This window comes from Alternaria dauci, chromosome 6 (genome assembly GCF_042100115.1).
Source record: "Alternaria dauci strain A2016 chromosome 6, whole genome shotgun sequence".
Classification (NCBI taxonomy): Eukaryota; Fungi; Ascomycota; class Dothideomycetes; order Pleosporales; family Pleosporaceae; genus Alternaria; species Alternaria dauci.
This window is the reverse complement of record NC_091277.1, coordinates 679689-702535: the sequence shown is the minus strand read 5'-3', so window position 1 is coordinate 702535 and position 22847 is coordinate 679689. Positions and strand designations below refer to the sequence as shown.

Sequence of the window (22847 nt, the reverse complement as noted above, 5' to 3'; positions counted from 1 at the left end):
CGCAAGGCGGTGGCAGAAATCAGGAAACTCAGCGCGTCATGTTGCCGACCCACTCGGCCGGCAGCCTTGTCAAAATGGCGCCGTCTGCCGAAGCCACCCAGTTGGACGTCTACGGGGTGTCACATATCTTCACACTGATAAAGACTCACTCTCTACGCTAGATATGCATCCCGTTAAAAGCATAAAAGTATGTATTCATTGCACAGGACTTCGCTCGCTGAGACATCACCTCAATGACGCTCATCCATTCTCCTCCACAAACGCCATAGAACAACCAGCATAAGAAGACTCGTGGTATTCATTGACAGATCCTCCCCAATACTACGCCACCATTGCATCAGAAGATCCACTGGGAGCTCTCCTGGACCTCAAAGCTCAGTTTCGACCTGCAGCGTCGGTTAGTGAAATTACATCTGTATAAATCGAGCACATGACGACCATACCTGATATCAGCACTGCTAGCACCAATCAACACTTCAAATTCCCCTTCCTCCGCAATCCAAGCACCCGTCTGCCCAAGACTTGTGTCAAAGTATCCAACGGAGTACTTGTTCAGCGTCAAGACTACGTCTTTTGTTTCGCCGGGCTGCAAGAATACCTTGCCGAAAGCCTGGAGCTCTTTCTCGGGGCGTGGGAGTGTCGACTTGATGTCTTTGACGTATGCTTGGACAATCTCATGCGCCGCAACTGAGCCGCTGTTGGTGACTGGTACTGTAATAGTAATCTCTCCGTTCTCTTGGAGCACGGTAGTGCTAGCGCTGGGTGTGCCGTATTCGAAAGTGGTGTATGTAAGACCATGTCCAAAGGCAAAGAGTGGTGCGATCTTGGAACGCTCATAATGTCTGTAGCCCACGTAAATCCCCTCGCCATAGACGGTCTTCAAGTTCTCGCCAGGCCAGTTGTGGTACGCAGGATTGTCTTCGATCCGAACAGGGAAAGTTGTCGGCAGTTTCCCACTAGGGCTGCTGTTGCCCAGTAGTACATCTGCAAGAGCGTTCCCGGCTTCTTGGCCTTGGTACCATGCCTGTAAGATGGCTGGTGCCTTTTGTACCCACGGCATGGTGATAGGCGTCCCGGATTGATTGACGACGACGGTGCGTGGGTTGGCAGCAAGGACAGCTTCTATGAGCCGATCCTGCGAACCATTCTTCGGAAGATCCATTGTTTGTCTGTCGTACCCCTCCGATTCCCACTCGGCGTCGAGTCCCACAACCACTACAGCGACATCTGCGTCGCGCGCTGCGTCAGCAGCTTCTTGCAAACGATCTATCTTGTCCTCCTCTTGGTAGCCGATTCGGCAGCCGCCATAGTCGTGGCGACGACCAATGACTGAAACTTTCGCTGCGGGCCGTACTTCGTTGGTGCTCTCAATCAGGATCTCCACCGGCTTCCCCTCCTCCAGATGGATTGACTTGAGTACATCCTCTGAAGCAGAAAACATAGCCTCGCCCTCTTGAGTCCAGTCCCAATTGTCAATGAAGATGTCGCCGTTGATAAACATGCGTCCTGGTCCAACTGACGCGAAGCTAAAACTGTGGTTCCCGGTCGACTTGGGAGTAAGTGTGGTCTTGACTTTGAAAGAGAAGTCCGGAAGAAGCTCCATTGGCGCAGAGTCCCACAACCACAGATCTGTGCTGACCTTGTGCTGAATGACCGCCGGCTCGCCCTTGAATCTGTCGCCCTTGTAGTACTCTAACCGCACACCAATCTCGCCATTGGATCGGCAATACGGCGAGGCGAGCGGTAGCCATTTGGAACTGTCGCAGCCTTGGGCAAACGTAACCTCGCCATCGAACCGATTTTGAAGGCCTTGCCAAGGGGTAACATTGTAGTAGGGATTGAGGCCTGCGCTCCCTCCCCCACTGGCGATAGCTCGCTTGACATTTGGCCCAATCATCGCAATCTTCTTCGCGTTCTTGATAGGAAGCACGTTGTTCTCGTTCTTCAGAAGCGTCAGTCCTTCAATACCAGCTTGAAGAATAAGGTTCCGTGTCTCAACATTGTTGATGGACTGCTCGGGCTCCTCAGGCGTCATGTTGTTCAGCCCCTTGACACGATCCACGAGATATAAAACTCTGGCCGCCGATTCCTCAATATCGCCATGGGTCAGCTCACCACTCTTCAAACACTCCTTGACTTGGTCGACCTTGCGCCACTTTGACGGTCCTGGCATCTCAATGTCAACACCAGCTCTTATTGACGGTGCAGTCGCATATGTGCCCGTCCAGTCAGAGATGATCGCACCATTCCACTTCCACTCCCCTCGAAGGACCTCTTTTATCGAATGTTCATACTCGTCAGCGTGAACACCATTGATCATATTGTAAGCACTCATGAGCGCCCATGGTGATGCGTCTCGAACAGCTATCTCGAAGGGCTTTAGATAGATCTCACGCAAAGGCCTCTCGGCAATGATGGCATCGTACGCTTGTCGCTCCGTTTCCTGCTCGTTGCCAAGGAAATGTTTGATTGTAGCGGCGACACCCTTGCTCTGGAGACCGCGAACATACGACGCAGCAAGCTTTCCGGTCAGGAAAGGATCCTCAGAATACGACTCAAAGTTGCGGCCACCAAGAGGAGACCGATGCATGCACACCGTGGGTGCAAGCAATACCTGGGCGCCACGTGCCTTCGATTCTTCTCCCAGGTGACGGCCGATCTCCTCGATCATGTCCACGTTCCACGTGGAGGCCATGGATATGCCGCAAGGAAAGAGAGCAGCCTGGCTTTGTCAGCGTGAAACAAGCAGCGCCAAGCCGGAGTGCGTACAGGTGTGCCGTTAGTGAAGAACTCTCCTCGGGCGCCATTGGGCCCGTCAGATGTCTTGATTGACGGTATGCCCTTCTCGGGTATGGCTACTGTCCGCCAAAAGTCCGCTCCTGCAAGTAATGAGATCTAGAATGGTCAGCTCGACTCCATCCCGAGGCTGCTTCGGCTTTTGAAATAGATTGACGAGGTCAGGTGGGGTTCTAAGCGAATGAAGGAAGGCATTCATTCTGGAAGCCAATCTCGCTAGGCTTTCTGCCACGAGTACAATTCAGATCGAAATTTTGCTACTGGCGAATGATTTGCGCCTGTACGAATATACTCGAGAAAGATTTTGATAAAAGCTCGCGTAGGTTTTCATTGTGCTTGGCCATGCAGAGCACCAAAGTCTCCGAGGTTACTATCACGAGAGTGAGAGAGAACGTACCTTTTCTTCCAAAGTCAGCTTCGCCGCAAGCTCTCTCGCCTTGTCATCCGGTCGCTCCATCGAGTATATCTTCTTGCCCGCCATTGTTTCTTCAGCAGGTGAAGCTTCCTCTGGTGTTGCGGCAGGCGTCAATGTCGGTGTATCGAGAGTCACCGGTCGGATGTGGATAGCCGCGTGCTTTATGTCGTACGGTCTGATATCTTCTGGCGGACTAGCGTTTCCTATGTTGATGGTAGCCATTGCAGATCAACCAGAAATAATCATTCAATACGCGGAGGAGTCGAGCGAATTGCCGCGCCTCTTGCCGCTGCAAGTGATACGGTAACGAAGGATGGATTGAAAGAAGACGTAAGCGAGAGAAGGATGACAAGCTCGAGATGCAGCAGACTCGGAGGCAGTCAATCGAAGTAGATTGTCATCCTTTAGTACTTGCGCAGCGCTGGTAACGATTCTCTCTCTCGACGCATGGACCCAGACAAAGCGCTCGAGTACCGGGTCTATTGGAAACAAGCCTTATCCTAGCCACGGCTCGCAGGCACGTCGTCTCAGATCTACAAGGTAAGTATTATTGGTCGGCGGGGGACAATCAACCGAAGTTAACGCGCCCGTCTCGATCTATCGCCAGGAGGGAGGCTCATGTGTGACCTCAATCTAGATCCGTCATGACGGCTCCTTGTGGCGAAAGCCGAGGATAACGCGAAAGAGTATGATAGCCATGCCTACTTCTCCACCATGCTGCAGATTGTCAGCAGGAAAGAGCCAGACGCACCGTGCAAGTACAATGGCAGGACACGTAGACCAGACATGCAAGTGGATGCTGCTCAGCGAGACATTCTTCTCCTGGGGTAAGCAGCGTGGGGCCTTATTCGCCGCCTTCTTTGTTGGACGGTAGACACGGCGGACCTCGACTTCCGAGGCTAGTCTAAGTGGTAGTTGAGCAGCTTCCGAAGAGCAGATTAGGCAGTCAGAGGATGATACAAAGCAGTTGCATACCAATCAGTGGTGGGAAATTTCGTAGTGAGGTTGTCGCGGCCCGAGAGGCGGGTATGTTAGCGGGAACCCGGGCCAGTGAACCGTCTGCATCCTGGCGTGCATATCACGCTGACCAAGTATCCTCCCGGGTCAAGCGACCGTTAGTTGTAGTTGATCGAAGTAAGCGGAAATTTGAAAGCAACGACCAGACCGGAGAGTCGGAATGGAAACGTCTGGATGTCAATGGCCCTTACCCCACCAACGCAGCACGTGCGCAAGATTCCGTGATTGATTTCCAAGCGACCAAGATTGTCGCAAAGCCTGGTTATCTTGACCGCGCTTTCATCTGTAGATACATATCCTGGTCAGGCTCCAAATCTATCCAGACACTATTGTCGAGGTCGGCTACCAACACGCGCATATTTGGCACTTGACACAGGAATGAATACGTCGGGACATTGCCGGAGGGGTAGCAAATGAAAAGATACTAGGTATAGCACTTTATTGCAATCGCATTGCGATTTGACAGGCGCCAACAGCCGGTACCAGCAAGTACTTCGTTGAGCTGCACCGGTTGTGTTCTGCTGGTGTTGGAAAGGCCATCTCTGGCAGGTGACTTCGGAAGCGTGGTCCGCATCACCCTTTCCGACTCCTCAGTCGCAATAATACTGAGCTTCCCTATATCCGAGTTCACATGTGACCGTACCCTGCGATACGATGAGAGTATCGCGGTGTATCAATATATCGAGGCAATGATTCTAGAGCATACTGGCCAGTATGCAGCATATTATTAGCAGGGTCCTTGACAATACTGGGCCAAGTGTTGAACAGCATCGATGTACGTAGCAAGACCGGCGGAGTGCACTCTGACGTCTTTTGTATGAGGCGGTAGTGCACAGTCAAGATTGTCACCGTGATCACGGAATCGACATAATCAAGCAACCGCTGTAAACTTTCGCTCCAAAGGATTGCTCATCCATTGATCAAAGGGGTTTTCAACGTAGTCCTCTATTCTCCGCATTGGCATCTCTAGTGATGCATTTGGTTTGAATCTACCAATCGTCCTGCTTCTTTCCATGCATAGCAGCCTGTCGCTGTCTAAGCGCCTCCGCTAGTCCACCAGCGATGCTGCCACTGCTATCTCTTGCGCTCTCCATCGTGCTACCTCCACTCCCACTGTACCCACTATCCCGTCCAGAGTCACCGTTGACAGCCTTTCTAGCAGCAGGGCGTTTGGCAGGCGGAGCTGGAGGCTTGGCTTTGCCGTTCACAGGGCGAGCGGGTGGCGCTGGAGGTGGAGGCGGAGCGACAGTACGTTGGACGACTTCCTCAAGATACGCAGAAGGTGCCCAACCGGAAGCGGACTTGTCGAGACGGGATGCTAGCCACCAACCTGTCACACATTCGTTAGTATGTCAATTCATCCGTAGATCAGAGTGTACGCACCATTGCCCTCCTTCTGCGTGACCAGGATGATTTCGTCTTTCCCGAGACTTAGCTCTCCAGCGCTCTGACCTGCAAAGTCATACAGCGCCTTGTACCGAGGCTCTTGTGATTGAGCTGGCGCGGGCGGCGGCGGAGGAGGCGGAGGAGGGGTGCGTGATGAACCGGCTGACGCGGTACGCGCATGAGAACCCATGCCATTCGACAACGCAGCGACTGGTGCCGGAACGGGTCTGGCTTGCGACACTTCTGGTTGAGGTACAGCTCTTGGTTGCGCGGCGGCAGGCGTGGGCACGGCTCTCGGTTGTGCTGGACGAGAGGCAAGCTTCGAGGGACCTCCGCCAGGGCCACCGGGCCGCAACAGCTTGCCCTTTGTGATGGGCTTCGCCGCGATCTGCTTGCCTTTTGGTGTGGGCTTAGAAACGGAGTTTGGTGGCTGTCCTGGTCCGGTGTGGATGGTGCCACTTTTGTACAGGTCGTCTCTCGGCACTGCAGGATCTTTGACAACCTTGACTTGGGCTGGTTTGCCAGGCTTCTTGTTGTACTGGATGCTACTGTGTGTCAGCTATGTTCACATGCAAATGAACCGTGTTACTTACGTCTCGGCTATTTGAAGTGTCAGTGAACCTCGCAGTACGTTCGTCAGCTGGGTGAAGAACTCGGTCTTGAAAACGCAGTTCACGAGTGGATCAGGCTCAGTGGGTGACCCGGCACCGATCGAAAACCAGTCGTCCTTGAGTGTCGAACAACTAACCATCTTGATGGCGCCAACGGGTATCGTCCTCTCGGCCTGAATCTGAACTTGGCGATTCACCATGACCTGCTTGACAAGGTAGACGTTCTTCTTTGTCAGGATCAGCATGCGAGCTTCTGGTTTACTTGATCGACCAAGTTTCGAGACAAGCACCTCCGCTCTACACGAGAATGGTACCTCCTCATCCGAGGCTATACCAATGGCGCCAGCAATGACCTCACCAGGACCACCTTTGTTTCCAATACCGAGATAGTCGCCCATGAATCTTCGGGAACCAATCAAACTATAGGACCTGCGTTCTTTGCGGCCTTGGAGGATCTTGTGCCCTTGGTCCCGCCACTCGATGAATTCTTTGCCTCCGTTGAGCTTTCGCCAGAACCGCTGGATGCGTACGGCGCACTCTGTTCGGTATCGCAGGTAGTTTCTCCATGCACGTTGAATGCGAATAGCCATGTTGTGCCAGTATTTGTCGCGCATTGTCTCCAAGGCGAACAACGTCTCGGGTGTCTTGATGAACACCTTTGTTGTACCGATCTGGAATTCCTCCGCCGGGATGTTGGTATCCTTCAAGATCTGTTTCGCTCCAGTCTCGTAGTCTCCGGTCCAAGTGTACTCTCCGGCGTATGAACACTTCGGTGACAACAAGAAGAATCGCTCCACGAACTTGTCGAAGGTTTGACGTGATGCGAATCCAGCTCTTCGAATGCGCACGTTCTCTTGGAGACCCAAGTATTTGACCTGATGAAGTACATTGGCATCGGTGAATTCCTTAGGCGACTTGTTCTCGTTGGGCTTGATGGTACGGATGTAGGACGGACGAGCTTGCATCAGCGTCGTTACCAGGTCATTCGCAGAGGCTTTGATCTTATCTCCAGCCGTCGGGGGTCGCCGCCTGTTATCCTGGTCTACCTGGTTCGGGAAGAGCGTATGTACAAAAGTGTTGCTACTTTGCTGGAGCAGGTTTAGCAGGTCCTTGAGCAGTTGGTCTTTGTTCTTGTCGGTCATGCCGTCAATCGCGTACGAGACCTCACCAGCATAGTGCTTGATGACAAACTGGCCCTGACGAGGCGTGAAGTTAGGGTTCGACGATAGAGCGTTGAGTCTCTGGACGAAAGTTTGATCCGCGGCAGTTGGGTCGGCATGGGCTGTTGCACAAGCGTCGTTCAGGGCAGCAAAAACACCCGGTGGCCGCTTCTCCTCGATCAAATCGCACACAATCTTGTTATCGAAATACTTGATGGGTGTCCACTTGATCTGCTCGCGCTCATACTCTTCTTGCTCCGCCTTGAGCGTCAATTGGATAAAGATCTGTTGTAGTTTCTCGTTGACGTAGTTGATGCATAACTGCTCGAAGCTGTTCTTTTCGAAGATTTCGAAACCGTAAATGTCGAGAATACCAATGGACTGGGCGGTCGCGCCTCGGGCCTTCAAGGAGACATTGACGCGTTCCACAATCCAGTCAAAAAGGTTGAAGTAGATTCCCTTTGAAAGTGCGTCGCGGACTGCGCCCGCTTGCGCGCAGTTTAGCGGCACGTCATATACGGAGCCTCGTCGTCCTCCTCTACTCGTCTCCATAACACGGATGGTAAGGGCTTTGTTGACATGCGCCGAGTCTACTTCGAGGAGATAGGCCACGAAATCTACGACAGACTGGTCCACAATGGCTGCGTTGCCTGAATCGTCCTCGCGGAACGTTACGTTTCCTAGCCACAGAATTGCTGCAAGCATCCGGAAGATATTGTCCTGCTCAGCCTGTGGTAGTCCAATGACCTTCATGGCATTCAGCGTGTCGTCGAACTCGGCATGATCGTCGATTCCTGGAACGTCGAAGCATTTGGATTTGCTCGTGTATAGGTAGGCTTGCGGTTGTTGTAGACCGAAAATTTCTGTTGGTGTCAGCACAAGTCAAGAATCTACTCGGGTTTGGTATACCTCTGTATTGCGAGGATGCGGCTTTTGTGAACTGGTAGAAGATATGGAAGTTGCGCTCATTTGTGATCTGGCCAGTCACTCGCGTCTTCTCGAGTAGGTAGTTGTTGATGTTTGCTCCCACTGGCTCTCCCTGCGCATTGAAGTGGATCTCGAGGTATTTTCCGAACCGCGACGAGTTGTTGTTTCTCAGCGTCTTTGCGTTTCCAAAGGATTCCAGTAGAGGGTTGGTGGCCAGCACCATGTCCTTGATCTCTTGGATAGACGAGTTGCTGCCTCCTGAGACGTTGGCGATGTACTGCATAAGTCGCTTCGCTGCTTCCGTCTTTCCCGCTCCTGATTCGCCAGAAATGATGACACATTGATTCTCCTTGTATGCGTTCATGTTGTAGTAGGCAGACTCGGCGATTGCGAAGACGTGAGGGGGCACCTGTGTCTCGTTAGCTCTGCGTGGTGGTCGAGCGCCATGCACCGCACCTCCAGCCTATTCTTGCCCTTGTAGCTCTCCAGCACTTGGTCGGTGTATATGCCCACTGCCACTTGTCAGCATCCCCCTCGCAGGCGCACATGCTCTTACGTACAGTCGCGGAACGGGTTGACCGACACCAACACGTGTCCAATATATGTCTGCGCCCATAGTCAGTCGTTGTCCTACTGTATCGGTACACATGTGTGCGACGCGGGGCTGGCGCAAGCGGGTCGACGCACGTATATCTCGCCATTTTCGAATCGCTTCTTCAGGTTTTCGTTGATGGCCTCGTTGGAAACCTTGCTAATCAGGGTGAGATCCGATACACCGACTTCCTTCTTCTTGGTGGTTTCGAAGACGGCCTTGGTTGCGAACTGGGCCTTTGGCTGGGCGCCTCCTCCGGCCTTGCGCGCGGCGCGGTTGGTTTTGCCCTACACAAGAAATGTATGAGTACATGTATTCCTCTCTCCAAGTGCCTCTGCCTCTCACCATGATTGGTGCCCGACGTCGAGCTGGGACCTGTAGCTCAAGCCGGCCAGTGGGGTAGCGAGTATGCTGCTGAGTCCTGGATGCAGCCAAATATTCAAGCAATAGACGGCAAAGCCAGGTAAGGTCGCTATGGGGAGGGCAGCCGCTCCAAGGTGTGGGTGTCTAAGGATGGCTGCAATGCGGTTGTTGAAGACTGGCCAACGTCAGAGCCCTGGACGTGGAATCGGGCGCTTCGGAATGGGTACTCGCCCCATTCCGCACAGCCACAGCTATTCCAGTACGAAGTACGCGTACGCTGCCGCGCCGGCGGCTGGAATATCATCGTAATCTTACCTCACCTACATTGCCTGCCGGCTTGCACGAGTAAGATTGTTATTCATCATCATCATCGCATTGCTTCCGGTATCACCGCCGAACCTCACGTTGCTGCATCGTTCTGTCATCGTCGCGGTGACCCATCCAGGCTCGGCCCAGCTTCCGCATCAATCACTGTCGCAGTCGAGGCGCAACACAAGGACAGCCCGAGTCTGCCGCGTACGCTTAACCTCTCGTGACGTGTCACACTCTTGAGCATTAGGCACCAATATTGTGGTGTTCGCGACCAGTTGCGTGTTCAATCGTATTCAAGGTTATCGCTGCGAGGAATTGCGCCAACATGCAGTCCGTCATGAATGAGTGTTCGTACCAAAGCGAACAGCACTGCTCAGTAGCATAGACGCCATGGAAATGCCCAGTGCCTAATAAAAATACCCCAAATCCCGCAAACGCCATCGCTTTAGCTTTAAGCTGGTCATTCAATCATCATGAGAAAACATCACCGCCAAAACGCCCAACACTCGCCCAGTCCAAGCGCTTGGACTCTTCCAGTTGGGGGCCGCCCCAAGAGTACACTTTGGGATCCACGAGGCAGCCCAATCCTCCCTCTTGACACCATTCCGAGACCACAGCGTAGATGAATTCGATCTTTGCGCGGAGGAGATTGCCCTCCGTAAGCTCTTTGTAACTGTCCTCCTTGTCGGCTGAGCCGTACAGGAGCTGTTGCAGTGAGCCTCGCAGATGTGCTCGAGCTTTGACGTGCTTCCATGGCACGTTTCCAGTCTCTTCGAGGAGGGACGTTGCATCGAGTGGCAGGCATAGGAAGTGTCCGTAGCCCGCGTCTGACGATAGAACGAGCTTAGTATGATCAGGAAAGTTGAACTGGGCGACTGTTAGATGAGCTTTGGTGTATGTATCAGAAGCACTTACTTGGAAGGAGCCATCATCAAAACCCCAGATCCCTACGTTACCCAGACGTTGATAGAACCGAACAAAGTTCACGCGGGGATCTTTCCTGAGCGGCTTTTCTTCGTCACCAAATGTTGCACACATGTATTTTCCAAACTTGTGCCAAACCGTTCGAATCTCCTCAATCCGCCGCGCCTCTAGTACCTCGATCTGCGACAGTCCCCGGTCCTTCTTGACGGTTGTGTAGTAGTTCAGTGCAACGCTTTTGGCGAGCTCTCGGTTGCCGCCCGCCTTCCGTAGATGGTTGTATCCGTCTGTGGCAAAGGCAATGGTGACCGGGTACTGCTCCTCTGCTGAGAGCAGAGTTCCAATACTACCATCGTTGAGGACGTAACCTACTCCATACCTGCGGCTGTAGTCTACCCATTTTGCAACAAACGGCAACTGCGGCGGTTGGTCTCTCCTCGACTTTGTAGGCTTCTTGTCGAGAGCTCTCTCAAGATTATCTCGGAATGTCATCAGGCGCGCCAAAACAGTCACCGGATCAGTGGCGGGCATGTCATTGCTAATGGTTCGATAACGAGCGGCACCTTTGGTCGACGTTGCTTGAGTCGCTGATTCTGGCTTATCGCTCTCTCCAACACTCGTCTTGCTGACTCGTAGAGGCGGGAGATCGGGGAGTCCATTTGATGTTGTCTTTGGTGCTTCTTTTGCGGTCTCTTTCGCTGTTCGTGCTCGCGTGGAGGTTCGTGCCTCTCGAGGGACACGTAGAGGAGCTGGCGCGGAAGCCGTGTTTGCAGTAACTCGGCCAGGGTTCGAGATCTTGCGGGCTGCTCTCAATCGGGTCGGCTGTTTGTCGAGTATTCTGTGCGCGGGCTCGGGCTCCTGTACCGGCTCTACGTTTTCTTTTAATGTCTGCAGTGGCTGTTGCTCTCGTCTTGGAGCCCTAACCGCACGACTCTTTGTCCGCTCGTTTCCGGTAGTTTCTGAGAGTGCTTGACTTTCTAGCGACGACTCCTTCTCTTCCGATATCTCACTGAGTCCTCCCGTTGGAAGATGCGGCCATTGCACACGGGCAGGGAAAGGTACGTATACGACGTCCTTGGAGAAGGGTATGTTGGGCTGCTTGCCAGCTTCAATCTCCTTTTGGCAGTCTCTCGCGACAGTCTTGTTCGTCCTGCGGCCGTAGGTTCCGAATGCTTTTCCTTGTTCGTACTCACCGACAGAGGAAGACTTGCAAAGCTGCCACCACTCCTCAGTATATCCACGTCTGATGGTCGATGCTGTCGGCGGTCGGTTCTTGGGCCACTTGGGTACACGGGAGGTGCATCCGCTGTCTAGCTCTAGCGGAATGTAGCCCAGTTTGAAGAATGGGTGTGCAACGATCTGGTCGGGGGTCGGTCGCTCGTCTTCGTGCACCAGCAATAGCGAAACGATGTCGCGAAGGTCGTCAGTGATCTCGTTGGCAAACCTGGCCAGGTCTGGCCAGGTGTATTCGCGAGCCTTCAACTTCCGGTAAATGTCCTCGCGCTTGGCGGCATGGAATGGCGCTCTTCCGACGGCCAGAGTGTACATCATGATGCCAATTGCCCACAGGTCAACCTTCTCGTCGTGGCCCTTTCCTGTCTTCTCCAAGACCTCTGGGGCAAGGTAGTTGGGTGTGCCGCACATGGTTGTTCGACGGATCGCCCCATAGTCGCTCTGTGACACCAATAGCGCAGCAAGACCAAAATCGCCGACTTTGACGTTCATGTCGCGGTCGAGGAAGAGGTTTCCAGTCTTCAGGTCGCGGTGTACGATGTTCCGTTGGTGTAGGTATTTGATTGCGCCGCATGTTTGGATCATGAATCGCCTAATCTCAGGCATGGTGAAATATTTGCGCTTCTTGATCGCATCGGCAAGGGAACCGTTTTCGCACAGCTCCAGGACAACATAGGTGCTAGATTCGAAAGAAAAGGCGCGGAAGAACTCGACGATGTTGGGATGGGATAGCTTCGAGTGGATCTGTAGTTCCGTAACAAACTGAGGCGCGTCAGCAAACATGGGTCTACGCTGTCCAGGCTCCCTGTACCTTTTGCGCCAGCTTGGGCGGCTCCATTTTAGATTTGACAATCTTCAAAGCGACTGTAGAGCTTCCGAGATGCTCGTGACCCAGCAGCTTCGCGCGGTGGCAGATGGCGAAGCCGCCTTTGCCGAGCTGTACTCCCGTTTCATATTGGAGTCCCTCCGGGTCCTGAACCACGGCCGGCGGGGCATCTGCGTGTATCGACGAGGCAGACATTGGCGTGGTGGTGGTAAATGGAGAAATGGTGAGATCGAGAACAAGGTCGCAGAGTGTTGATGGCATGTAAACAAGGGCCAGCTTAGCGTCGTTGCTAGGGCTGTCGGGCCAATCGGTGCCCGGCACAGTCCGCTCGATGCACGCGGGCTTGCACAAACTTGCACTCGAGATGGTGCAGGACGTACCAAGACGGTTTCGAATTAGTACTGTGAGCTGGCCATGCATCTCGTCATGCGTCCCGCGTTGTTCGCTGAGATGCTAGTCCCGCCCTCAAAAGCCATTGCCGTCGGTGGGTCTCCGGCCAGCCCAAGGCAGCATCCAATTGAACATCGAACCTGCAACTATGCTCAACACCACCGTTAATCTCACCACGAACCGCTGTACACCTCTTTACATGCGTTTATTCGTATGAGGCGTGAAATGAACAGCCGCCCGCCGGTCAATCACCCCCACACCTCCCCATAGCCTTCCGAAACGCTCTCGTAACCGACCATGTCTCTCACGCTCAAGGTTACGTCGCTGTTCGTCCGGACTCTCGCAAAGCCCGTAGCGGTATGTCTGTTAGCGTCCGACATGTGTAGCCCTATCTAACACCGTCCAGAACGCCATCAAACGCAATGCCCACGAACACGACCGCTTTCGTCGAATATGCGTCAAATTCGCCCAAGGCCTGCATCGCGTGGATATGCGCATGCGTCTCGGCCTTCTGCAGGACCCCGCTGTCATAGACAGGCAAATCAAGAAAGAAGTCGCCTTAGCAGAGGCTGCGCGCAAAAAAGCAGCCGCCCCCACGGTTCTCACCGAAGAGGAAATGAAGGCAGAAGAAGCTCTCACAGAGAAGGAGCGAGATGCGATCAAGAAGAAGACCGAGGAGAGGATTAAGCCACGCATACGACCTCTGTCCGAACAAAAGGCCATCGAGATGGGCGCCAACTTCGCCGCTGAAACTTTTATATTCGCTGTCGGTATTGCTGTGATTCTTGTTGAGCAATGGCGGCAGAGAAGAAAGGCCCGGAATGCCAGAGACGATATAAGGGAGGATTTGGAAGAGGTTCAGGCTGAGCTCAAGGCAGTCAAGGCAGAGTTTGAAGAGTTCAAGGCGAAACACACAGAACCCGTATCATCAAAGTTACTGGGGTTCTGGAAGGGCACGGGGAAGAAGGAGGACAACAAAACTGAGGCTGTAAGCACTGAGGCGAAGCCGGCGCCTGTCGAGGCTCAGAGCGATGCTGCGCAAACAGCGAACGGGGCGCCTACAGCACAACCAACTCAGCACAAGGATTTAGGAATGTATACCCGGGAAGCGTAAATACTCGCAGCCCGACGTTCCTTATCATTCAGGTCGAGCCTCGAGGCTCAACTTGTTGTGATTTATAAAAAGCCTCGTTGCGATCATCTCCTCTCACGATACCCTTTCGGCATAATAGACGCATATGGTTCACTCTCCTCCGCTGTTTGTAATTTATGACGCATGATATGGATGTATCAAGGATGGGTCACTTCCAAACAAGACACCTCAGATAGTCTTCTGTCATCCATGAATTGCCTCTATTGTGGTCGATTCATACGCCCTAGTCGCTCTTTCTGTCTCTGGCTACGTGCCTTCCACAACAAAATGCTTAGCTCCACAGCATCACGGATGATTACACATACAACGAGCGCACACGTCTCAAATCTCTCGCGGCCACGTAAACTGACGCATTTCAACGCCACGTCTATGACAATCAACACCACCCACATTGCGCCTACGCCCAACATGAATATTCCAAATTACACCAACAAGACCACATTTGTCCCAGGTGTGAGAGAGCGCTCCGCCATCGCAAACGTGTATCCATCAGACGCCACTACCCATCCTATCAACGCTGTCGCCTCTGCACACTGGAACGGTACAACCGGCCATTGTTCGCGCATGGCCAACACCGCAATCGGTCACATTCAGCATGGCACTCAGCTCTACCCTCATCAACAACACCAGGCCCGAATCCCGCTTCCATCTCACAACGTAGCTTCCGTGCCGCCGCCTCGCCAACCAGCTCGTACCATGGGCCATGCAGTCAACGACCTACTCCCTTACTGCACAATTGAGCAGCCATTGAACGAAGCGCAGGCCATTGCTCTAAGTGACGTTGTGGGTAGTCTGAGGGAACTTGTGGTACTAGCACTGGGTGCTGCATCTGGTGCGGCGGGTTGTATGGAGATACTGGAAGGCGCAGTGGGCCCGCGGGCAGCAAGGAACATTATAGACTTCTTTGCTGATGAATGGGAAATTGACGGTTGAGAGGCTTCATAGATCTGGGCTGAGGCGTGAGACGGTGGTTCAGTGCTGCATCAAGGAAGTGAAAGTCAGGGACCGATCAGGTGGAATAATGAGGGCAATCACAGAGAATGAAAAGAAAGATGTGAGCTGATGACGATGGTAATATATTATAGTCGTTGTCAAGGAAAATCTTTGCCTCGCTACCAAATCGTTCACCGCACCTGCAGAGTATACAAGCCTCGCTCCCGCTCGCCTGTTCCATATCCCTTACCGAAGGTCACCAAACAGTACTGCTATGCGTGACGTACAAATAAGAACCGGAGAACGAGCGTGAAGTCACAACCTATTTCTTGCAGCTCCGTTACCAGTATTATTTGTTGCAACAACTAGGTATCATACATTAACCGCTACACCGTCCACGGACACAAACTTTTCGAGCTCTGCTGTTAGACCAGCGCTCCTCCAACATTTACTCAGCTTACCCCAGGTGACATTGGGAAGCGAAGTCCAAAGATATTGCAAAGATCTGAGGCGATCTACGGAGATCCAAAGCTAGTGATGTTGATGCCAATACCAGCCAACGCCGGCCCAACATCCAAATCCAGCTTAATGGTATTACTCTTAATCGCATCTTCGTAGTACTTCAGGTGCAGGCCATCCTTCACACTCGAGTTGCCCACAATCTCGATTGGCAGCACACCGTTGTTGTATTTGTTTTGGATCAGCCCTAGGATAGTGAGCTGTTCGACGTGGCTTTGTAGAGGGAATTTATTGTCGCCGGGCGTGAGGAAGAGATTTGGAATGAGGGCGTAGCCGATCGCAGTGCCATCGACGGCGAGATTCATGGTGATGTTGCCTAGGTCAAGGGTCATGACAGAGGGATTGGGGATGCTGACGTTGGCAATGAGATTGGAGCCATCTGACAGAATTTCGTCTTTGCCGGAAAGAATGCGAACGTCGGATATGTTAAGCCCAGAAAGCTTGTTTAGTCCTGTGAAGACGTTAAGACTATCGTTCAACATGTGTTCATGTGAGGCATACCTTTCATTGTGACCACCTTGTTGTAATCGACGTCCATGGATGGTAGGCCAGAGAGATGAATAGTCGTCTTGCCGTCAAGGTAGATTTCAAATGTCTCGGCATCTAGAACAGCCCGAGTATAGTTCGAAAACGCATCTGCATTCGCGAACTTGACATCCTGCTCAACAGTAATACGCGTTTCTGCTTCGGATTTCACCTCCGGTATATCAATGTACAGGAAAGGCTCCTGGCCTTCCAGCGACAGACCGGCGCGAAAGGCATCGATCTTAGGGTGGAAACTGCTATCACTCCTGATGACATTGTCGATCTTTAGATGTATACCATCGGCTTGTGGATTCGTCACTTCTTGTGAAGTAACTTCGAGCGTCGAGGAGTTGATCTCATGCTGTGCCTTGTTCGGCACACCGACGAATATGATTGGCAAAACAATGACCAAGACAATGACCACGAGTACCAGACAATCTGAAGTAATGTAAACAGAAAGTAAATCGAGGGCACTAGAGCACACTTACCACACCACCAGAATTTTCTACAGTGGTTCTTCATGCGTCCTTTTGCGCCTGGCGTTGGCCCTGGTGGGTACAGCTTGTTGATTACGCCACCTTTTTTCTGGGGCGTAGTGTACACATATTCTGTCCGTGTCTGTCCGGAAGTCTTGTCGTCCATATTGCAAGCGTTGTGTTAGGTGTAAAGATGGTGTTGTACAGTTCGATAAATCTGCCGCCCACCGGTTGATGACGATTAAGGCCGCCTGTGGACTCTCCAGGGGACAGACCCGCTGGGTTTCACACGCGAAATAAGTAGGAGATTGAAGAGATACCAAGAATGACCCGAATAAGGTAAAAAGGCGGAGGATGCGGGGAAAGCACACCTTGAAGACGTCAAAAGCTGGGGAATGCTTAGGAAATCTGGCACATGCACAAAACCCACCGAGACCCCTTTTGCGCCAGATCATTATTGGCGATGAGCCGACAGCACAATGGGCGTTGAGAAGGTGCAATCAATGACAGGCGTCTTAGCGATGGTCATCGAGGCGACGGGTTGCCTGAGAAGGTAGCCTGTTATGGAGACTCTCCGGGATGCTCGCCACCTATCTGGTAAGGATACGAAGCCGAGGCAACATAAACAACGCAGGATCAACTTGCACATGCGCAACAATTCTTTGAAGCAGTGGCCAGACTGTGTAGCCTATGGCGCCGAACAGCCGTGAGTGGCCAGTTCAGCAAGCAACGCCAAGCTGCTTAGCCATGTCGAACTATTGGGATTGGCTGTGCCGACCACAGCCAAAGGCGAAAAGCGTTAAGTCGAACGACACACGATCATATCGAAGAACCCTGGCTAGTCTGAATAGCGACAGATCATTGCTTACCCCAGACGGTAGCGCGGGCCCTGTTCCTCTTGGGGTTAGGAGTTGACAAAGCTCCTGAAGCGGCGACCAATGCAAGCGATTGCTTGTCGGTCGTCGATCTGAATTTGGGATGCGCACCTTGTTGTTGCAGAGGAAGAAGCATTCCAAAGGAGCAGGTGAGCAGCAGTATATTGTATCAGGTAACGGAATTACGAGCCCCGCTCCTTCACATGAAGAACGCGATCCGAGATGAGCTGCATAAGGCCGAACCGACCTAGGACCCAACAAGCGGCTGTCTCTCCACGACTTGACATACATGGAGCGACAAGGGGTTCCAGTGAATGATTTCCTCGCCCACGATCGTGCGCTGCGGTCCAGGGATACGCGGCTCATGCCGTTTGCAAATCCTTGGGTGTCTATCACGCAGGGCCCGTATTTTTGAGTAACGTAAGTGGCGTTGACAATTGTTGGAGTCTGCTGGGTCCGTGGCCGGAGATTCAACTATTCTGGCGGCCTAAGATATGCTTGGAACCGATGTGTTCGATGCGTTACTATGACGCTGGTAGAGAAATGTTGGTAGTGGTAGACTAGGCGAGGAGATGCAGTCGAAAGAAGAGTCTGGGGGATCGCCTGCCCTGACATATGCCAAGGCAACGCCATGAGGTGGGTCACTGCCGCTGCGGGCAGCCTGGCAGCCTGCGGGTTGTGGTTGGCGATGTGAGCGACAACACCTTTTTTTTTTTAACTAGCACAACACTCACCAACACAACATGGCGCAATCAGACGAGGAAGATGACTACATGAATATGGTCTTTGACGATGCGCCAAAGGGACCAAAGTTTGAGACTTCTCTACAGCGCGCCGCGCGCAAGCGCAAAGAGGTGCGTCTGGTGGCATTGCCAGGTTTTGCTACACTAACACGTTGACAGGGTGAAGCTAGAGCGCGACAGAAGACCAAGGCCGAAAAGCAAGAAGAAGCCGAAGCTGCACGAGAAGCTGCCCTCGCTACTGCCCTGCCCGAGACCAACAAGGGATTCAAAATGATGGCCAAATTCGGATTCAAACAAGGCGATGCGCTGGGCAAGTCCGAAGACGCGCGCAAAGAGCCTATACAAGTCAATCCCAAAGAGGACAGAGGGGGCATTGGTCTAGAGTCGGAGAAGAAGCGCAAGTTCAGGAAGCAGTTCGAGGAAGCAGACCGACTGGCAAAGCGCGCGAAGGAAGAGGAGGGAGACTATCTCGAGTTATTGCGCCAAGAGCAGAAGGAGAAGAAGGCAGAACGGGACCTGGACAATGCGCAGAGAACGGCCGAGCGCTTGTCTGACAGACACGCTGAAGAAGAAGGCGCGACAGACCCGAGTGAGAAACCACTCAAGGACATCAACGTCCTCTGGCGTGTCCGTGCGCGTCGCAGGATGGAGGGCAAGCGCGACAAGCAACAGCGCCGAGAGCTGAACAACAGCATTTCGTCGCGATTGCCCACATTGGCCGCCGAAGACGATGACGATGATTCAAAGATAGCACAAGGTCAAGACCTTGCGCCATTCTACACTACATTGGAGAACGAGCTCGAAGACGAGGATTCAGAGCTAGCAGAGTTTGAGGCCTTGCCCGTAACGGAGCGCTTGCACAAGCTTCTGGTATTCCTGCGCGAAGAATACCGTTACTGTCTCTACTGCGGTCACGAATACCCTGACGCAGAAATGGAAGGATGCCCTGGAGTTACTGAAGAGGACCACGATTGAGAGACCCGAGCCTTCAGTGTCCGAAGACATATTGGTAACGGAAGCTACAAGCACAAGTTCTACTTGCCCAATGGCCTATGGTAGCTAGAAGCGCGAATCGGTACGTCTAGAGGTCGTGCGATACCGTGACTGTTCTACCGAGAGTCGCTGCCATAGTATGGTAGTGACACCCGAAAGATGCAACCGTCACAGTCCTCTAGTCCAAGCGAGGTACCTAGGTTCCTCGCGCCCTGAACATTCAGTCTATCACTAGACCAAGGTGAGGCTTTAGCCGCAATAGCTCCCAACCATTGAATTGCGGAGCGCGTGCAAAGATGAACAAGGGTTCTTAAAAGTATCTAAGTAGAGATGCCGTGCCAGGGAAATGAGAACAAGCCATGATATTACAATTTTCAAAACATCGGCATCTGTGCAACAATGACGCGCTGGTATCCAGCTTCGCAAGAGGAAGCACGCCCTGAGCTTTGACCAAATCACCAAGTCCCGTGCTCACGCGCTTCGCGATTCGTCGCGCCTTCCCCTAACCCTTGCACTTCAACAACATCAACCAGATAGAATAGTCATCACGCTAGACAACAAACGAAGATGGAGCATCAGAAGTGTTATATATATGAACCACCAGAGTCAGAAGAGCGAGCGCCAAAGCGACAGCGCACCGGCAAATTCGATCCACAAGCGCAGCTACCAGAACGGCTAGCCACGTATCGAGAGTTGTGGGCACAACAAGAGGAGCGCATTCGAGTGAGCCGCATTGCCGCATTTCCAACACAGCTGCTAACATGGTCAGAGTACTTTGGAGGGCGCTGATAGTGCTACTCAGCAAAAGATTGTCAACTTCGTCTCTGCTTCCAGTGCATCACCAGATGAGCTCAAATTCGCCATACCGACAGCGCTCATTGTTGCAGGTCCTAGTATTGCGTCTCATGGCCCCTTTTTCGAACGTTTGGGACGCGGTATCAGGAATGAAGACTGTGCGTATGTCGTGCTAACGTCTGGCGAATGTCCAAACTTAAAGACGTTCCTAAAAACGCTCATCAAGAAGGTCACTTCACGCGTGGAAGACGATGATGAGGATGATATAGGTCGGCCCGTCACATCCTCAAAGCACGGACCGAAGTTGCTCAACTACGATCTTGGTCATGTTCAAGAATGGCACAGACAGAATCGCGCCCCTAGCATTGTGGTTGCTCTACAGGATAGTGAAGCTTTTGACGTTGGACTGCTCGTCGATATAGTTGACCTGCTTCAGTAAGTTTGTTATGTTTGACAATGGCACACGCTGACTTCTATAGCTCATGGCTCGACCGTCTGCCTTTTGTGCTACTCTTCGGCATTGCGACTTCAGCCGAGAGCTTTGAGGAGCGCCTAGCAGGGAACTCACTCCGCTACCTTGATGGTCAGAAGTTCGACGTTACCCAATCCGATGAGATCGTCGAGAAGCTATTCCGCGCAAGTATCGCTAGCACAGATGCTCGACTTCACGTCGGTGCCAATCTCTGCAGCCGTATGCTGGATCGGCAAAAGGATCATGTCCAGAATACGCAAGATTTCTGTGATGGGCTAAAGTACGCCTATATGTCGCACTTCTACGCTAGCGTGCCCAGTGTCTTTCTCAAGAATGATATTACCTTCAAAAATGTGTCAGCCGACGCGTTCGAGGCTGCCCGAACTTTGCCCTCTTTCCGTCGTTGGGTGGAAAGCATGTTAGAGAATGGACAAGCACAAGATGTACGACGAATACTGGAAGAGAACGAATTCTTATTCGCTCAGATCACAGAACATCTGCAGTCTGGGCAACAAGCCATGACTACACTGAGTCATGCTGCAAAGGTACTGGCAAACATTCGGGAGTCTCTTCAAATGTCACCCAGTGTCCGCCTATCCTCTATCTGGACTCGAGCAGCAGCTAGTGAACTCGCCGGATCTCCACTAATCCGCGAAACGATGTTGTCCATCAAAAAGATCCCCTCCGACAAACTGGTGCTCTTATTATCATCACTACGAGATCTTGAGGGGAACTTTTTCTCTCTGGATATCGCTTCCGCTCAAGAAAAACTCGAGAGCTTGTTACAGAACGCAGACGCGCCTCTCCGAACACAACACGATGTGCGCAATGATAGTGTACGAACCACTGTTGTGGCACAAAAAGTACTTTTAAGCAAGCACAAAGCTGCCTTGTCGGAGCAAGACAAGGCGTACTCAGAACTAGTTACCCAGTTCCACGACCAGCTCGAAGCGTACTTTACCTCTTCATTCGTCGACCCAAAAACGTTGTTTCTTTCAGAAATCTTTGTGTTTGACCTGAAGTCACCACACACAGAAGTCTTCCAACCCAAGCCCCGCTTTGCGATTGAGCGCGCACTTGCTTCTCCTCACGACTATCTGGGATGCGACTGCTGTAGTGGAGTGGACGGAAATCCTGCAGCTCTTTCTGCCACCCAACCTGCAACGGCGATTGTATACCAGATGTACCTTGAGTCCGGCACGCTGATCAATGTCACCGATTTGTGGTCGGCGTTCAATGCTATTGCAGGAGATGGATCAGAGGAGAACGAGCCCAAGACCATGTAAGTCTATAGTCAAACATCACAAGCAGAGCATTCTAACAGGTTACAGGGCGCTCTTCCAGCGAGCCCTAGCTGAGCTCAGGCACCTCGGCCTAGTAAAACCCAGTCGGAAGAAGACGGATCACATTTCGAAGATTATGTGGAAAGGCCTCTAGATAAGACTGCCAATCCCCATTGCATTATCGTACATATGGTACATACTCTCCGTCCAGTATTATGTTTTCAGGCCTTCTTTGGCTGTGGCGCAGTATCACACAGTGTCCCACAGCTCTTACATGTTCTCTTCTCCGTATCCGCCTTGAAAGAATTCACCGCGTCCTTGATCTGCGTGCCGAGGTCCGTACAATGGAATGCTGCTTCGTATACCTTATCCCCACAATTTTGACAATACCACCTCAGCCTATCCAAACTACCCTCTGGCCTCTTTTGCTCCAGCACCACACCCACCGTATCCTTGAAACGCACAGGGTTATGCGGAGTATTTGGGGGCAGCAGGAACATGTCTCCTTCGTTGATGTGTATGTCTTTGAATTGCTGACCCGGTGGTAACGAAGTATCGACCACTTTGAGGAGCATGGAGCCTTTGTGTTGGTAGAACCATTCTGCAGTCTCGTTGATGTGGTAGTCGGTTCGCTCGTTGGGGCCGCCAACTATCATGACGGTTACGGGGTCGGAGTAGACGCAGTAGTTGTTGATTGGGGGTTGGAGCATGTGGGAATTTTCGGAGACCCTGGGTTGGTGGGTTAGCCTTGTTGCTTCGTATTGGACAGAAGGGTTGAGAGTTCGTTTCTGTACCATTTTGGTATGTTCAATGGTGGGCCCAGTTGCCCATGTGATTGCGACTGCGAGAAGTGGCGTTGTAAGAGTGCTGCGGGAGTACGCGATAGCGATCGCGAAGCGCTCTGCGCAAGTCTGACGGCTGGTCGTAACGACTGCATTGTGCTCATGGTGATGTGTCGCGCACAAGATGTTCAAGCGTCACTTTTTGAGGTCAACGCAATAAGTTCGCCAGACGTGCTTTAGAATGTACAAAGTCATCGATGTAATCAACCAAGGGTCCAAACACAAGTGGGGAGCTTCTCGCCCCCGCGTAGCCGCGGCTCGTGCGTGCATGCGTCGATCGCTGGTGCGA

General features: G+C 52.5%; 7 protein-coding genes across 7 annotated transcripts; 3 read left to right on the top strand and 4 right to left on the bottom strand.

Moving 5' to 3' along the window:
- Positions 1-337: 337 nt before the first annotated feature.
- On the bottom strand, positions 338-3433 carry ACET3X_006581 (uncharacterized protein; the record flags this gene model as incomplete). The annotated part of the gene is made up of 4 exons (XM_069452727.1): positions 338-386; positions 444-2722; positions 2770-2895; positions 3194-3433. 4 exons carry the CDS (start codon positions 3431-3433, stop codon positions 338-340), a joined length of 2694 nt encoding a protein of 897 aa, XP_069305349.1.
- A 1784-nt stretch (positions 3434-5217) lies between these two features.
- On the bottom strand, positions 5218-12754 carry ACET3X_006580 (uncharacterized protein; the record flags this gene model as incomplete). The annotated part of the gene is made up of 10 exons (XM_069452726.1): positions 5218-5558; positions 5612-6159; positions 6208-8248; positions 8295-8721; positions 8769-8824; positions 8873-8918; positions 9000-9191; positions 10084-10446; positions 10495-12495; positions 12545-12754. The coding sequence occupies 10 exons, from the start codon at positions 12752-12754 to the stop codon at positions 5218-5220; spliced, it is 6225 nt and encodes a 2074-aa protein (XP_069305348.1).
- A 492-nt stretch (positions 12755-13246) lies between these two features.
- Positions 13247-14063, top strand: ACET3X_006579 (uncharacterized protein; the record flags this gene model as incomplete). The annotated part of the gene is made up of 2 exons (XM_069452725.1): positions 13247-13306; positions 13356-14063. The coding sequence occupies 2 exons, from the start codon at positions 13247-13249 to the stop codon at positions 14061-14063; spliced, it is 768 nt and encodes a 255-aa protein (XP_069305347.1).
- Positions 14064-15550: 1487 nt separating this feature from the next.
- On the bottom strand, positions 15551-16721 carry ACET3X_006578 (uncharacterized protein; the record flags this gene model as incomplete). The annotated part of the gene is made up of 3 exons (XM_069452723.1): positions 15551-16005; positions 16056-16517; positions 16568-16721. The coding sequence occupies 3 exons, from the start codon at positions 16719-16721 to the stop codon at positions 15551-15553; spliced, it is 1071 nt and encodes a 356-aa protein (XP_069305346.1).
- Positions 16722-18173: 1452 nt separating this feature from the next.
- ACET3X_006577 (uncharacterized protein) lies at positions 18174-19148 on the top strand (the record flags this gene model as incomplete). Its single annotated transcript, XM_069452722.1, has 2 exons — positions 18174-18284; positions 18333-19148. The coding sequence occupies 2 exons, from the start codon at positions 18174-18176 to the stop codon at positions 19146-19148; spliced, it is 927 nt and encodes a 308-aa protein (XP_069305345.1).
- A 585-nt stretch (positions 19149-19733) lies between these two features.
- Positions 19734-21870, top strand: ACET3X_006576 (uncharacterized protein; the record flags this gene model as incomplete). Its single annotated transcript, XM_069452721.1, has 4 exons — positions 19734-19889; positions 19936-20396; positions 20441-21715; positions 21765-21870. 4 exons carry the CDS (start codon positions 19734-19736, stop codon positions 21868-21870), a joined length of 1998 nt encoding a protein of 665 aa, XP_069305344.1.
- A 116-nt stretch (positions 21871-21986) lies between these two features.
- ACET3X_006575 (uncharacterized protein) lies at positions 21987-22662 on the bottom strand (the record flags this gene model as incomplete). The annotated part of the gene is made up of 3 exons (XM_069452720.1): positions 21987-22039; positions 22129-22445; positions 22511-22662. 3 exons carry the CDS (start codon positions 22660-22662, stop codon positions 21987-21989), a joined length of 522 nt encoding a protein of 173 aa, XP_069305343.1.
- Between the last annotated feature and the right edge of the window lie 185 nt (positions 22663-22847).